The sequence below is a fragment of the Strigops habroptila genome, chromosome 6 (genome assembly GCF_004027225.2).
Source record: "Strigops habroptila isolate Jane chromosome 6, bStrHab1.2.pri, whole genome shotgun sequence".
NCBI lineage: Eukaryota > Metazoa > Chordata > Aves > Psittaciformes > Psittacidae > Strigops > Strigops habroptila.
Window position 1 is genome coordinate 55,968,910 of NC_044282.2, and position 14,886 is coordinate 55,983,795.

Here is a 14,886-nt window from a genome sequence, read left to right on the forward strand (position 1 = left end):
GGGAGGGGGGTTTGAACTAGATGAGCTTTAAGGTCCCTTCCGATCCAAACCATTCTATAATCCTAGGAAACTATGATTTCCAAACAGATTAGTAACAAAATTCACTCTGGTGCATACAGAAAAAATAGCCTTTGCCTACTGATCTTTGCTGCTTAAATTTTTTGCCTTTGACAGCTGTAATCCATTCAATACACTTACCCTCACCACAGCCCCACTCTTCAGCAGACAGAATCTGGAAACCTGACTGTATTCTCTGAAATTATTCAGATTTTATCCTGCGCCTCATCTGTCCAAAGAAGTTATTACCCAATTCAACATGCTTAAAAATAATTGTATTTTAGCTGTCAAGATCTTTCTTCTGAAAAGTGCAGACCTAACCCTTTGGGCCACCTTCTGAAGAGGCTGTTGAGGAGAGACCATACCCAGAGGAGACTGCTTCATAAACTCACTGTGAGGTCCACTCATCTGATGGTCATTTTATTGTGTTTTCAAGGACAAGATCTAGTGGGAGCTGTGCAGAAATGTTTTTACTCTATCATATAGCTATGTTCAACAGAAAAATTAATGGGATATCCCTATACATATGGTATATGGTTCTCTTAAAGGAACTGTCACAATTGTTGTGAAACTCCATCACACTGTTGTAGAAAAATGCTGTCTTGAGTTGAGACCATGAATTGCATACACTACAAGGTCACTAGCTTTGCTTCATTAAAAACAGTCAAAGCAAATATGAATCACTGAAGATCTCTCTCAAATTAAAAAGAGAAAACACAACAATTCTCTGAATGAGAAGTCAAAACTAGTACATCAAAGCAATTTTGATCTGAGGACTGCTCAGTAAGTGTGCTCATCCACCCTCTCTGGCACTGTTTCAACCCAGGGCTGCTAAACCCAAAACAAGTAGCTGATAGCAGAAGGTCTGGAGAGAGGAAAAACAGACTGTCATTTTAAAACAGCCAGAATCAAACCCTAGAAACTATGGTTTCTTAATCAGTGAAACAAAAGAAAACGAAACTAGCTGGGAACAAGACCATGTGAAACTAAGAGGTAAGGATGATAAAAGTTTGAGTGCTTGATACAAGGCTGGGCTGAAAAAAAACAGCATCATATAGGTGCAGGGATGATCCTCTCAAAAATGTGTTTGAATTTCCTATTGTCCTCCTAAAAAAAGGAACCAAATTTAAAACTCAAAGCTCGATCACTCATCCAGCTTTTAAGATTAACATCGGAATTAAGCAATTACCTTCTTATTAATTATCAATCTCACAACTGTCTGTATACACATAACAAAAGCCTATTAACTGTTCAGTCAGAAGTGCTTTTAAGGAAATAGGACAGATGCTAGCAAAACAAGTCAAAATGTATGAGGAATTTTAAATGTGTGAAGATTACCTATTAAAGGAGCAAAAATCTTAATAGCAAAGTGACTACTTGGTTTATTTATCCATCAAAACTCAATTATAAGTTTTTGGGGTTTTTTTATAAGAAGAAGATAAAAACAGACTGGAAAGAGTAAATTCAAACCATCCTATACCAGTGGTACTCCATATAAAACGTTTCCTTTAAGGGAACTCAACAGGATATATTTTTACTGATTAGACCTCTCATTTAATACAATCAGCATCTTAAAAGCCACCACAGCATTATTCTGCTTTAAAAACTCCAAGACTGATACGTTCAGTATCAGGTACCTTGCAGCCTCATCTTCCAGTCGCTTTTTCTGTGCAAGTTCAGCTCTTCTTTTTTCCACCTCTCTTATTTTGTCCTGTTTGATCCTGTGGAGCTGCTCCAAGGCTAATTGCTGTGTGCTGTAACTTTCTCTCAGGTCCTAAGGAGGAAACACAATGAAGTACATCAAAAGGAACAAAGCCAATCTTGCAAGAAAAGCATTCAGGCATTTAATTTTTTGTGAACCAAGTTTTAACACAAATGGACAACGTAATATTAAGTTATTAATAGTCCTTGGAGGTCACTGTAAAGAAAAGTCAAATAAACAGAAGTATAAAAGTAGATGGCAAGTTTGCAAAGCCTTTGATGTAACTCAGGCTTTCAAAGAGCCCTTCCAGTCATACACCTGCTGGAAATGGCAAATATGACAGAAGAGAAGGAAAGATATAAAACTGAGTGCTCAAACACAACATTATCTAAGGGCGCAGAAGGCAATGAAGCATATTTTAAATAAACAGTAGGAGTCAGACTTCAACTGAAAACCAACACAATACCATAAACGCGAGAATGCATCCCTTCTGTAGGGTGCTCCTTTTGTGATGCTTCCTGAAGGATCAGTCCCATGTTTAAATCAGAAAAACTTTATAGAAATATCCAGCAGGCTTACCCCTGTGGGAAGCCATAGCCTAAAGACACTAACTCAGACTGGAGTTTCCCTGCATTTGTAAACTTCACAATTTTTCTCTTTTGAACACATCCTTCAATTCTTATTCCATCTCCCTCTGATAACAAACTTTTTCACAGCAGAAAAATCAGCATGAATCTTTGGGATAATGAGATTTATAGGAGAAAAAAAGTAAGTCAACAATAATAGAATTACTTTAGATTGTACTTCACCATGCTACAAAACATCTGTAAGATGCTATATTATTTTTCCTTAGGAATCCTACTGATACACACTGAAAAATGCAACATGTATACCCTGACTTTTCATATCTGATCTCATAAATGCAAATAAAGCAATTGAGAATAATCTATTTCCACTATCATATGCACCTCTACCAACCATGTTGCCTAAGAGATACAGTGCAATTTATATGAAAAGGGCAAGATAAAAGTGAAAGCTTTTGTAGCAACAAACTAAATCAAGCAACTGACCACAATTTTTCCCCAAACGCATTCAGATGAAAATACTTTTTCCTTCTAATTTTGCATAGAATTTGAGGATCACTGTGGAAATACACCTGCATTATAAAAACTCTCATATCTTTGATTTCAGGACAGAATAACCTTTATGCAAAATGGAAAGGTCAGCTAAGTAATTCTGATTCCCCTCCCCCCCTTCCCCATAAATCATTCTCAAAGTCAGATTTCTGACCTGGGCAGACAAAAGCAGTGTTGAGGAAAAACAGCAAGCAGGGTTTAGTACTGGGTTAATCTGGAGGTTTAATAGCATTGCGCTTGCCGTATCATATTCTGGATATTATTGCTATTTCTAGGCTTTTAAACTTGGACTAGAATTCATATACCTGACTCACAGTTTAAGATGTACGGATATAGGTAGAGAGCAACAGATGGAAAAGCGGGAGAGACACTGTTTCCATCTAAGACAGTAATTTTTTTGTTAATGTTACCTGAACTAAAAAGAAAAATACCTGGGTAAAGCAACCTAGTGAACAGTCTAGTAAGAAATAAAATGGCTATTGGTATTTTGTAGTTTGGATTTCTAAGCAGGTAGGAAAAATTTTTAAGAGGATGTTAAAGCTAGCAGAAACGAAAAGAGCCTATCAATTATCTTTTAGGAAAATATATTTAATAGAAGTTATACATCCAAACAGAAAGGGTAAGCAGAGCAAAATTGCGAAATAATTAAAAACCAAAAAAGCCAAAGATTAGAAAATAACCTTAAGTAAGAGGAAGAGGTTGTTGAGACAGCTTAGCAGAGACAAAAGGCACTGAAGAACAGAATCATCCATATTCTCACACTGCAAGATAAGGCAGATAAAAAGCCAATTAATCTTTGCATTGTATTTTGAAAACATATTTTAGGGATGACTGAATTGTGGAAGCAGCCACTGAACACAGCAAGCCATGCAATAAACAAGTAACTAAAAAAGCATGTTATATGCAGCCATTTTTTAAAAAGAAAAGAAACTCCTTAAATGTTTACGAAATTTTCTTTGTGTTCTTTTTATTGGAGAGTGCAGAGCCCTCACGCTCGCCCAGCATAAATCCATAACTTAAGAACAAAGTTCACATCAGTGCCACTAGGAGTAAGCTGGCACATAAAGTTAAGTGGATGCATGCTACCCTGCCTGCGAGTTGTACCCAGTTTTAGACAAGTCAAGAGTTGCCTCTGGAACAAAAACACCTTGAGGGCTAGTGGTCTGTATTTCTTAACTTCTACACAAACAAGAGGCCTATGCTTACTTTTAGGACAATACCTTAGTCTGCTACCATATCTTGTACAATGCACTATGAAACCATGTACTGCTTTCAATAAAAGTTAAATGTTCAGTCCACAATTCAAAACCAGCAGCCAATATAACCACAGTACTGTAAGAACAGAATTTGCAAAGGCCTGAAAAACATAACTTTTAAATCAAAAGATATTCTAGAAGGCAAAAGTTGAGAGTGAGCAAAAGTTGATTCATGCAAAGCGATGATTAGCAAGAGATTCATATTTTAGTACGTTAGCAATAGTTTTAAGTACATTTTTATTGCATTATTTACTCCAAGCCTTTTGGTAATTCTTATTCCACACTGGAAGTTGGGGAAAGCTTTTTGGAAGCCCGGTAGGATTGCCACCAATCTGTGTGACTGGATGGAGAAATAAAAGAAACTTAAGACTAAGTATTTAGATAATGCATGTACCTTAAGCTGACTGTTAAAGGTATCCATTTCAGCAAGTTTAGAAGCAGTTTCTTTCTCAAGGGCGTCTAGCTGTTCCTTAAGTCTTTGGCATAATTCTTCCTTTTCTAGGGACTTTTCGTGCACCGAACTGATTCCTGTACCTGCATAAGGAAAGACAAGCAGTTTTACAGGGATTTCTGTTTTCACTAATTGTCTTATTATTTTCCTAATATACACACACCTTCCCAACCTCTTTTCTCACAAAAATGCCTTGAATTACCTTTCTATTTGTATACAACACAAAGAAGAAATGGCCCCAATGTCTAACTGGGACATACAGGTATTACATGTAATAAATACAGAATAATTTGCAAGTTGTCTTTTATTTTTTTCCATGTATCACACCAATCCATAGGAAGCTTCTCTAGACAGGGACTTCTAGTGGGCTTTGACATTAGGACCAGTGGAAATTTTACATAAAACTTCCTTGAGTTTACAGTATTAGACAAGGTGTAATAGTATCTGTGGGCTGTATAGTCTGTTTAAAGTTCCAAGCAAAAACTGTGCCTTCTTGAGAAAAATGTGTTTGTTTGCCCCTTACTTAGAACATGAAGGAAATAAGGGAATGCAGATGAAACAATACTAAAATGGCACTAATTGAAAAGTCAAGGTGTGATTAACGCCTCTGCATCATTCAGCATTTTTTACAAGTGATGAAGAGCCAGCAATCAGAAGAGAATTCATTTGCAGGTACTTACTTTGAGTGTTTTCAAGTTGAGCATTTTTAATTCTTTCACTTAACAACTGCTTTTCAGGAACTAAATAGATTAGTTTATTCTGATACTCCTGTAGATATTGACGAGAACATAACAAATTTTTAATATTGTTTATAAATCAGTAAGAACAAATAGGTAGATTTTCAAACATAATTTCAATTCATGTTAATGACATGGATGCAAGTTACCATTATGGAGTAGAGCAAAAAATTACTTCCATACTCTAATAGTATTTATATTATAAATAAATTATAGTGTAATATAAATTATACTATTAAAATTGAATGAGTTTTGAACAAAAAGCATTAACATAGCTGAAAAAAAAAAATGGACATGCTATAAGTGCAAATACTATCATGAGAACACTTAAGTTGCCTGCCCCAAGCCTAACAGTTACACCATGACACAGAGGAATACGAAAAGAAGTTTCCCTGATGTGAATGAACATTACACAAAAGTGTAGTAAAGAGTGATTTATGGTGGTCAACTGATTTGAAATAATTCATGTCTTGCTAGTAAAAGAAAAAAAAAAAGCAGCAAGGTAATTCAACCCAAAAGACCAACTTGCTCTGCATATAGAAAAACATTCTTCATAACAATTTGAGTCTGGAGCCATAAAATAACTCATAATTAAACAGAAATCACTATTACTGATTCACAAAGGAACAGCTGAGGTTTTGACAACTGTCCTCATACCACTATCAGCTTATTGTAATCCATATAACTATTTCTTTAATACAAATAAAACTAAAAACCTCTGCAGTGTTGACAACCTTGCCGATTTCCTCTCTCCACTATAATCTGATTCACTATTCCTCCTTACGGGGATGTATTATGAACAGCATTATGGAAACACAGAATAGGAAGTAAAGGAAAACCACAAGCTTAACAGGAAGTTACAAACCTGAAGCTCTTGTTGTAGTTGGTTAACTTCCATGATCCCTTGGTCATATTTCTTATCTAAAGCCTCCAGTTCAGTTTTTCGAATTTGCTTTTTGCTTCGAATATCTTGCAATCTGCCTGAGATTTGCTGATGTTTGTCTGTCTACAAAGAAATCAAATACCAATTATACCACATACTAAATCTGTGGGCAGATTAGTTTATGTTCAATTCTTCAAAACAACACAAATTACCTGCTTGAGATTCCTCATCCAAAACAGTGAAAAACTCTAGTGGGTCACTAATGTAGATTCTAAGATGTACATACTTTAAAATACTGTGTTTCAAGATGTGTAGTGAAACTTCTGTCTTACCAGGGCTTCTAATTCAAGATTCAGGCTCTTCTTTTTAGAGGTCAACCTGACAACTTCTTCTTGTTCCCTGTTACGTTGATTAAGAAGTTCTTGGCGACGAATTCTTTCCCATTCCAATCGTCGCTGGCGCTCAAGTTCTTGCTTCGCTGCCTGCGGAAAAGTTACACTGCCTTAAATTATAACGGAGATGCAGAACTCGGAGACCACGATTTAATATAATGTGCTCTGTTTCTAAATAGCATAACGGCAACGCAACATACTGTCTTTTGAAAAGTGGTCTTATATATTTCAGCATCAAAGAATGGAGGAAGTTATCCTATAAGATTCTTCATGCCATGCTCTTCACTCTGGATGAAGAAAAGCTACATAATTCAGAGTGAAAGTCTGTTTAGCATGGAATAATGCTAATAAATTAGCACATTGACAGATATTGCTCATAACCTGCTTTGAGTATTTTATACATAAAATATGCAAGTAAGTCTTACGCATGGCTGAGACAACAAATAGAAGCAAGTTTGTCTCAAGTTCAACTATCAGAATATTATCAATTATGAATTCAGTACAATCTTGTTTGGCTTGCAGATTTTTGCACAAATCCAAGAAATCTATCAAGAAAACCGCATCTGTCCTATGAAGTACCTGAAAATCTTCAACCTATACCAACACTTGATTCATTTACAACAGACACAATGATTTCAGACAAAAATAATGGTCTAAGCCAACCTGCCAATGGCCACGTGAGGAGACAGAACCCAGGCCAGCATTCAAACCCTGCATGCTCTGCCAAGTGAGCACTGTATGCACGTACATATTCCTTAAAGCATTAAAAAAAATAATTTCAAGAAAACAACCTCCCGTCTTTCTATTTCTTTCCTCCTCTCTTCTTCCTTTTGTCTTTCCAACTCTTGTCGTCTCTCCCGCTGTTTTTCCAGAAAGAGTTGTTTTTTCCGTTCCACTTCTTGGCGTTCCCTCTCTCTTTGCTCTTGTTTTTCTCTTTCTTTCTGAGCCTTACGTTCAGCCTCTCTCCGCTGCTGTTCCAACAGGACCTGACGGCGTTTTTCCAGCTCCACATTTCCCCTCTCATAGTTGGCTTTCCTTTTGTCCTCAAATGTCACTAAAATAAAGAAAGGTAGTTATTTCTGTTCCGTGCAAAACACTGCTCTCAAACAAGTACCTTGATTATGCCAGTAAACATAGATACTTTCTTTCTGGCAAGCTCAGGTTGTTGGGTCATGGATGATATAAGCATGTTGCATTTGTTAAAGTACTATTTTTCTTTTCAAAAATACCTTTAAATTTTCCTAAGACTATTCCAATGTGGGGGGAGTAGTTTAAAACTGACCAAGAAAATTACTTGAATTTTAGAGGAAACATAAAAGAACAGACTTTATAAGCTAGGAAAAGACTATATTCTGCTAAAAAGGTTTTCCACTGTGCAAGAAACATTAACACAAGGAGAAAGAGCTTAGTTTTTAAGGGTGTTCCCTGTAAGAGTTCCTGGAGTTAAAAACAGCAGAAAAAACCACAGGATCAAGTTCAATTACTGCAGCATAGGATAAAAAGAGATACAAAGGAATGGTTTAGGCTCCCAGCAACTACTCTTCCAAAAAGAGAGGCAAGTCATGTCTTGCAGTGTGCATGTAAGAGACCTTCGGTGGTAGCATCAGGGAGTAAACAGTAGAGTCTGTGTTACCTGCAAGTTGCATCTAGTTTCCAGAGAATTAAACTACATTGGAACCCCCTGCTTCCAAAATGTCCAGAACAAAGTAATGTCCAGAACTTTCAACTGAAAAAAAAATTTGCAGTAGCATGGCAGTATTTGGCCATGAAGGATTTCTTATTTAAAATACATTATTAATCAGCACACTTTTCCTTTCCTGCAGCTAAAAACAGCCCTTATTTCTGCCCTTTCAATCCTATTAGATGTAATAGGCTGTCTACATCCACTTAACAACCTTCCTACCATCCAAGTTAAAAGGGACCTATCTTCTGAAATGTAGCTCCCTAGCGATTTGATTGTCTTCCACTTTTTGAATGTTTCAGTGCCCTTCAAAGACAGCCCTATATATTAAGAATGTGAACCCTATTTTACCTGGTTGTTTTTTCTGTGGCTCTTCCTCTTGCACAGGCTGGTAAGATGGCAGAGTTCCATTTATATTTTCAGTATGTTTTCCACTCCTGGTTGAAAAAAACCACCCCACCATTGTTAGAGAAATAACATAGTTCTTTTCTTTGAATAAAAAAAATAATTCTATTGAACATGTATTATGTTTCACTGCCCTCAGTGATGTACCTGAAAGAAGGTGGTACCAGTTCAAGAGGCAGAGTCAGCGGCAGAGGTTGCCCAGCTTTGGCCATATCCGTTAGGTGCATGGCTAACACAAACTCATCAGCTTTCAGCTGTCCATCTCCATCAATATCAGCTAGTGACCTGCACAGTTTTAACAACAATAATAATTAGAACCAAACATCACAATCATTCACAAATGACAGCTGAAACAATTTACCATAAAAATTAGTTTTAAAATAGAAAATTCCTCTGAAATCTCCTGGTAAAAATTATTACAATTAATAACATGAATAGTTCATGAAGGGAGATATTATTTTGTTTAATAATGTACTGCTATTCAGACATTTTCATAAAATATACCAAAAGGATAGGAAAGGTTAAGAGACATCTCTTGATTTACTGCATCACCAAGAGAAGAACTGGGAAGAGAATCCAGCATCATTCTCAACTAGCTGAAAATGCTAGAAACCACTTTTCCATACTTTTTGAATTAAACAAAACATTACATAAAATTACAGCAAATTCTACAACAGGAACCTTTGCATAGAATTCTTTTTCCCCCTTGTGTCTTCTTGACAGTGGAGGGAAGATGTGAGCTGCCCCAGAGTACCTTGCAATGGGTAGGAAAAAGATCACCTACCCTCTTTAAGAAGAGGGCAAACCACACAATTGTATGATTAGCCTAAAAAATGCATTCCACACAACTGGGGTGGTGCATGTGGTGGGGGTAAACCAGTGAAATGTTTCCAGAGATGCAGGCAAGAAAACAGGAACCTTTCTCAAAGAACTATCTGTGCAGATACAACTGCAGGAATGTGTCCTTAGACCTCACTGAAGTTTAACACTTATAAAATAACTGCTAGTCAGGGGGGAAAAAAAAAAAAAAAAAAAAATGGGAGCAGTTAAAAAAAACCCTAAACCCTGCTAAAATCAAAAAGGAAACAACAAAACACACAAAAACCCCACATCACACACACTCCCCCCACACACACCACAGTGAAAAACAAAAGCAGGAGATGATGAAACGGGATTTTTATTATGTTCACAGACCAGCACTATTCACACATAACAATACCATTACAGTAATTACCATGAATACAGCACCCCAGTAGAAATATTGGTAATTCCGTGCTTTGGGCAAAACTGAAACTTGGGCTGTTAATCCTCTCTACAGGGCTACACAGACCTTCTCACATGAGTTACTGACGTTTCAGGCTAGGCACCCAGGAGGGAAACAGTCATTATACACCTGCTTCATTTCCCTGTACTCCAGAGTAGGGGAATACAATCTGACACTCCGTTTTACTTTCACAGCATAAAATCAAACAAGTTGAACAAATATAAGGAATATTTCAGCTTGCTGCTGCTAGACACAAACAAATGACTGTCCTGAGATAAAGAGGAAGAAGAAAGGGAACTCGGAAAGAGGTGTAAAGCGCCAAGCTATTGTGAATTCTGCTCAGCCAGTATATTTTATGTGTAACATTGAGTTACGTCTGAAGGCATAATCCAGCAGAGCAGATTATTCAAGCTTTCGGACAACTGTAACCACTTCCATCATCACAGTAAAGGCAAGTCTTAACAAATGTGTAATATGCAGATATCTTTATGAGAACCGCAGTAAAACTCTAAAAAGCTGAAAGGTAACTTCATTTTAAATCTTCCTCCATATTTTAAAATGAACAAGCTTGATTTGTCCCTGCCCATGGCAGGGGGGTTGGAACTAGATGATTTTAAGGTCCTTTCCAACCCTAACAATTCTATGATTCTATGATCTCTGAATCCTACTTCTAAAACAAACAAACTCTCATCTCAGTTAAACTAGTACATCACTGAATCAAAAACTGTAATTAGTATCAGCACTATTATATGGAGTTTAACAAACAAAAAGAATGAAAAAATATATGAAGTCAAGGTATCTTTTGAAAGAGAACTAATTCAAAAACTAGTTTAAGTAGTACCTTACTTTCAGTTTGTGATTTTAAATCTATGGTTTCCTTTTACAATATCTTATTTAATAAAGTACATTTCCTCTCAACACCATAAACACACTGAATTCATAATCAGTAACTAAACTTACCAAATAGTAGCCAGCTGAGTCTGTGAAAGGTTTGATTGCAGAAGGGCATTCCTTGCTTGAAATCCTTAGTGAAAATGTAAAAGATTCTAATAAAAATAAACACTTGGAACAAAGATTCACATGTAGCAAAAAATGGGTCATGAACTGGGGCATGTTTATTTTTAGTATTAATCTAATCCACTTTCATCAGTGGCTGACAGTTGGCTTTACTTCCAGGTGTAACAATGGGCTTTACAACCTGAACACAATAAAGATGTAAATATTTGTGTATATTTTTTTTACACTCAAGAGCACCTAATGAAAAATTGATATTTATGGTAATCTCCACACGTGTTACAAAAGCACAGCCAACTGCCTACCTAATCTTGAGCTAGCACAGTTGAAAGCTTTCCTTTGATAGTAAAGAACCATGTACCTTTCTGGACAGGTCAATGAAACCTTCAGCCCAAAATCAACTGAATGAGATAAAAAGCACCGAGTCCCTTTCTTGGTAAGTGCTTATTTAAAATAGGAAATGTAGTCAGCTACAGACATACACACTGACTTTACACCTACTAACCTCTTGGCCAGTGCTCTACTCTGCATTGCAGTAAGTAATCCAGTTTTATAAGAACTTTTTAACAAAACTCTACTCTTGTATTAACTTTGTGTGAAGTCTTCCAAAATGACCATAATGCTCTGGCACAACACAAACGTCACTGAAAATCAACAAAGAACGACTCCCTTAAATTACTTTTGAAATGAATGGCTGCAGTACCAGTGTCCTTCTGTCCTTCCCAAACTGCTTTCTTTGAAAAGATAGAGCCCAAATATCTAAGCAATTACTAATAAATCTACATAGGAGCACATGGCACAAAAAATGATTGTTACATGTCCCCTATTTTATAAAGTCCTAAGAAAGAGCCTCAGTCCAAAGAGTGATGCTTGGAAAATGACTGTTGACTTTACGGAGCTAACTTCCCCAGCCTGGTTCTCAGGCTCTTTTAGTGAGATGCCACCATTATTACTCTTATCTTCTTCCCCTTGACAGCTGCTGTAGCTTCAGTCTACCTGGGGAGACTTCTGTCTCCTCAGACTCCCCCAGGTCTAACACAGAGCCCAAGCCAGTAAACTGATGGTTATTTTCATTTCTTGGCTGACTGGGACCAGTAGCTGAAATCTGCTTTCTCCTGCATAGGTCTGAATATCAACAATTTCAGCTTTTTATTTCATATGCAAGTCAAACACCAAGCCGGGGTTCCATCCCTCAGCCTGTGACATTCCAGAGGCAGAAAACACTGCTGGTTTTCCCACTCCATATCAAATGCTATACTCACCTGATAAATATCCACTCATACTTTTATCAAGACTGTTAAATTTCTGTCTGTATTTTAATCTGGAGACCTGAGGGACCGCCCAGTCCGAGGATACAATCTTTGGTGAATTCCCAGCTAGTGAAGCACTAGAGGAAGAATTTGAACTGTAAAAGAATTTAAAAAAAAGGAAAGAAAAAGAGATAGAGAAATAATTCTAAGTTATTTGGGTTAATAAAGAGGCATTGGAACAGAAAATATATATTCTGGTAATGTGAAACAACTTCCACAAAGTTTTACCTCTGCTAACGTGCTATAAATATTTTCAACACTACTACGGAATTTCACTGTGAAAATAGGGACACATATCTAAAAGAAAACTCTTGAAGTCAAGATCCTGTTCCCTTGGTATCACAGGCACTAATGCCACATAGGTCATCAGTCCACCACTGCTAAATAATACTATATAAAACTACAGGAAAACATCTCGAATTTCATAAGAATGTTTACAAGGGCACTGAAGCATGGGGCAGACGTCAAAGTAATTTTAAGATGTATGCAAACAAATAACCATAAGCATAAAAAGTTACCTGATATACTCACACCCAAAAGCAGCTTCTAATGCTGTTAAAGTCACTATATTCCACCTCTACCTCTTCTTTCTATTAGTGACAATGACAGGCTGAACGGAATTTTTCCAACTCACTCAATTTCCACAGAATAGTGCTGATGTGATATGTTTAGATATACCTATAAACCTTCTACCTGTGAGTCCCAGCATTTTCACAGTGTCCCATCTTTGAAGATCAGACAAAACCAGGTGCATCCAGCCTGCCTTATTTAAGGCAACCCCCTATTCTGTCAAGTAAAAACCTATCTGCAGTGTTATTCAACGCAATAAAGAATGCTTCTAGAAACAAAGCCTTTCCAGCCTGATGCTGGCTCGACATCCTTTCAGTGGAATTACATAACATGATGGTGAAAATGCTGTCAATAGTAACACTGAAGGAGAGCTAACTTGTAACACTACAACACCAGCAAAGAAAAGCTTTTGTAAAAAAAACCCAAACCAAACCAAAATTACAGGCACACACCACGCCTACAATCATCTCATTGAACATCTGCTAACATCAAGCGTCTGTCTGTATGAGGAGCCCGAAGACAGACATGTGTTCACCTCAGATGCCTTGTATCAGCAGAAAAAAGGTGCACCTTTTCCAAGTCCCCTTCCAGAACTGAGCTGGGCTCAGATGACCCCTGTACTGTCTTTTGGGAGACTGTTCCCTTGATGCCAAATGGTAGGCCTAATCCCTCACTCTGTCTATGGCAAAGCTCCAAAATCAGTGAAGCAGAGCAGCTGATTACAAAGATTTGTAATCTTGTATTATTCATAAAGCAAATTAATGCATAAATATTTATAACAAATACTGTTCATACATGCCTGCTCATTACATGGTGCCCTCTATAATGAATGAGTACATCAATCCATAAACATTGCTTTTATAACCACTTGGTAAGTTTTACTTCTATTTACTAATGAGCTTACCTTCCCTTCTATTTGGCACTGCTTTCTCTCATTTGAACTCCTCTCCTACTTCTGATAGATTTGCCAGACTACTGAAAATATCATTGTGCATATCAAAACAATCTACCTGACAGGTTGTATTAAATAGAATAATTTTTAATATACTTTGAAAATAGAAATCTTCCACAAGTTTTGTAAGGTATACTACTCACGATACAACCATTTAAAACTTAACTTTCATACCTGCTAGATCCTAAATCGATTAGTGACTGTGCCTTCTGCATACTACTGCCACCAAACCCTCCTGCCATGGGACCTAAAGAACCAGTATGAGGCAGTGCTGAAACAAACAAACAACAAAAAAACCAACCAAAACAAAAACTGTAAAACAAGCTGGTATAAGGTAATGTTTTGTAACAAACACTCAAGGTTTTGATAGAAATAAGAAAAGCTGATCAGCGCCTTGTTGTTAACTAGTTAGAACCGATTTGATGAATGTGAACTTTGGAAAAAACCACATTTCTTAATTACCTTTTTTTTAACTGACATTCAAATATTAGCATTCCTGTCTGGAATTAGCAATAGAGAAAGCAAGATTCACAATTCTGAAAACAAGTACTTGACTTTACTATACTTACTTAAAGAGAAAGGTGTGGACAAAGGCTGTAGAATGCTAGATGTCCCATTTGGCAGCGAGGACATACTGACAGAAGGCACCAGGGGAGTGGACATAACCAAAGGAGGAATGGAAGTCATGGAGGTTAGAGACATGTTAGCTAACGGTGTGATCGTAGACACAGACGTTGGCATGGACAGATTTGGCATACTACCCATTCCTAGAGAAAAAGACAATTCATGATTTAATATTGCAGAGGCTCCAGCAAGAAATGGGGTCCATTGTGCGACGCAGAAACTACACAAAGCAGCCTGCTTCTGGAGATACAGTGTTAAAATAGGTAATTCGTCTATATTTACTTTTTCTCTAATGTTTAGACAAGACAGCTCACAGAGGAAAATATACTGAAGAAAATTAATTTAAAAAAAAAACCTTATGAGCAATTCATTCTCAATGTAGGTTTATCTAGTATTTCACAGAAGAATAAGATCTAGTTTTCTGTAACTGCAGCTGTAACTAGTTCTTTATC

At 36.9% G+C, this 14,886-nt stretch overlaps 1 protein-coding gene across 6 annotated transcripts in view; it reads right to left on the minus strand.

The window, feature by feature from the left end:
- ITSN2 (intersectin 2) overlaps positions 1-14,886 on the minus strand; it is an 85,110-nt gene that overhangs the window by 35,355 nt on the left and 34,869 nt on the right. For 4 of the 6 annotated variants that reach the window (XM_030490308.1, XM_030490304.1, XM_030490305.2 and 1 more), the window contains 13 exons: positions 14,380-14,577; positions 13,985-14,081; positions 12,241-12,383; positions 10,925-10,988; positions 8,848-8,985; positions 8,647-8,732; positions 7,406-7,668; positions 6,555-6,704; positions 6,205-6,345; positions 5,283-5,370; positions 4,546-4,685; positions 3,576-3,656; positions 1,695-1,831 (listed from right to left, as the gene is read on the minus strand). In XM_030490308.1, coding sequence (XP_030346168.1) covers positions 1,695-1,831; positions 3,576-3,656; positions 4,546-4,685; positions 5,283-5,370; positions 6,205-6,345; positions 6,555-6,704; positions 7,406-7,668; positions 8,647-8,732; positions 8,848-8,985; positions 10,925-10,988; positions 12,241-12,383; positions 13,985-14,081; positions 14,380-14,577 — 1,726 coding nt within the window. The remainder of the gene's footprint in view (positions 1-1,694; positions 1,832-3,575; positions 3,657-4,545; positions 4,686-5,282; positions 5,371-6,204; positions 6,346-6,554; positions 6,705-7,405; positions 7,669-8,646; positions 8,733-8,847; positions 8,986-10,924; positions 10,989-12,240; positions 12,384-13,984; positions 14,082-14,379; positions 14,578-14,886) is intronic. The other 2 variants (XM_030490306.1, XM_030490307.1) reach the window with 2 other exon arrangements.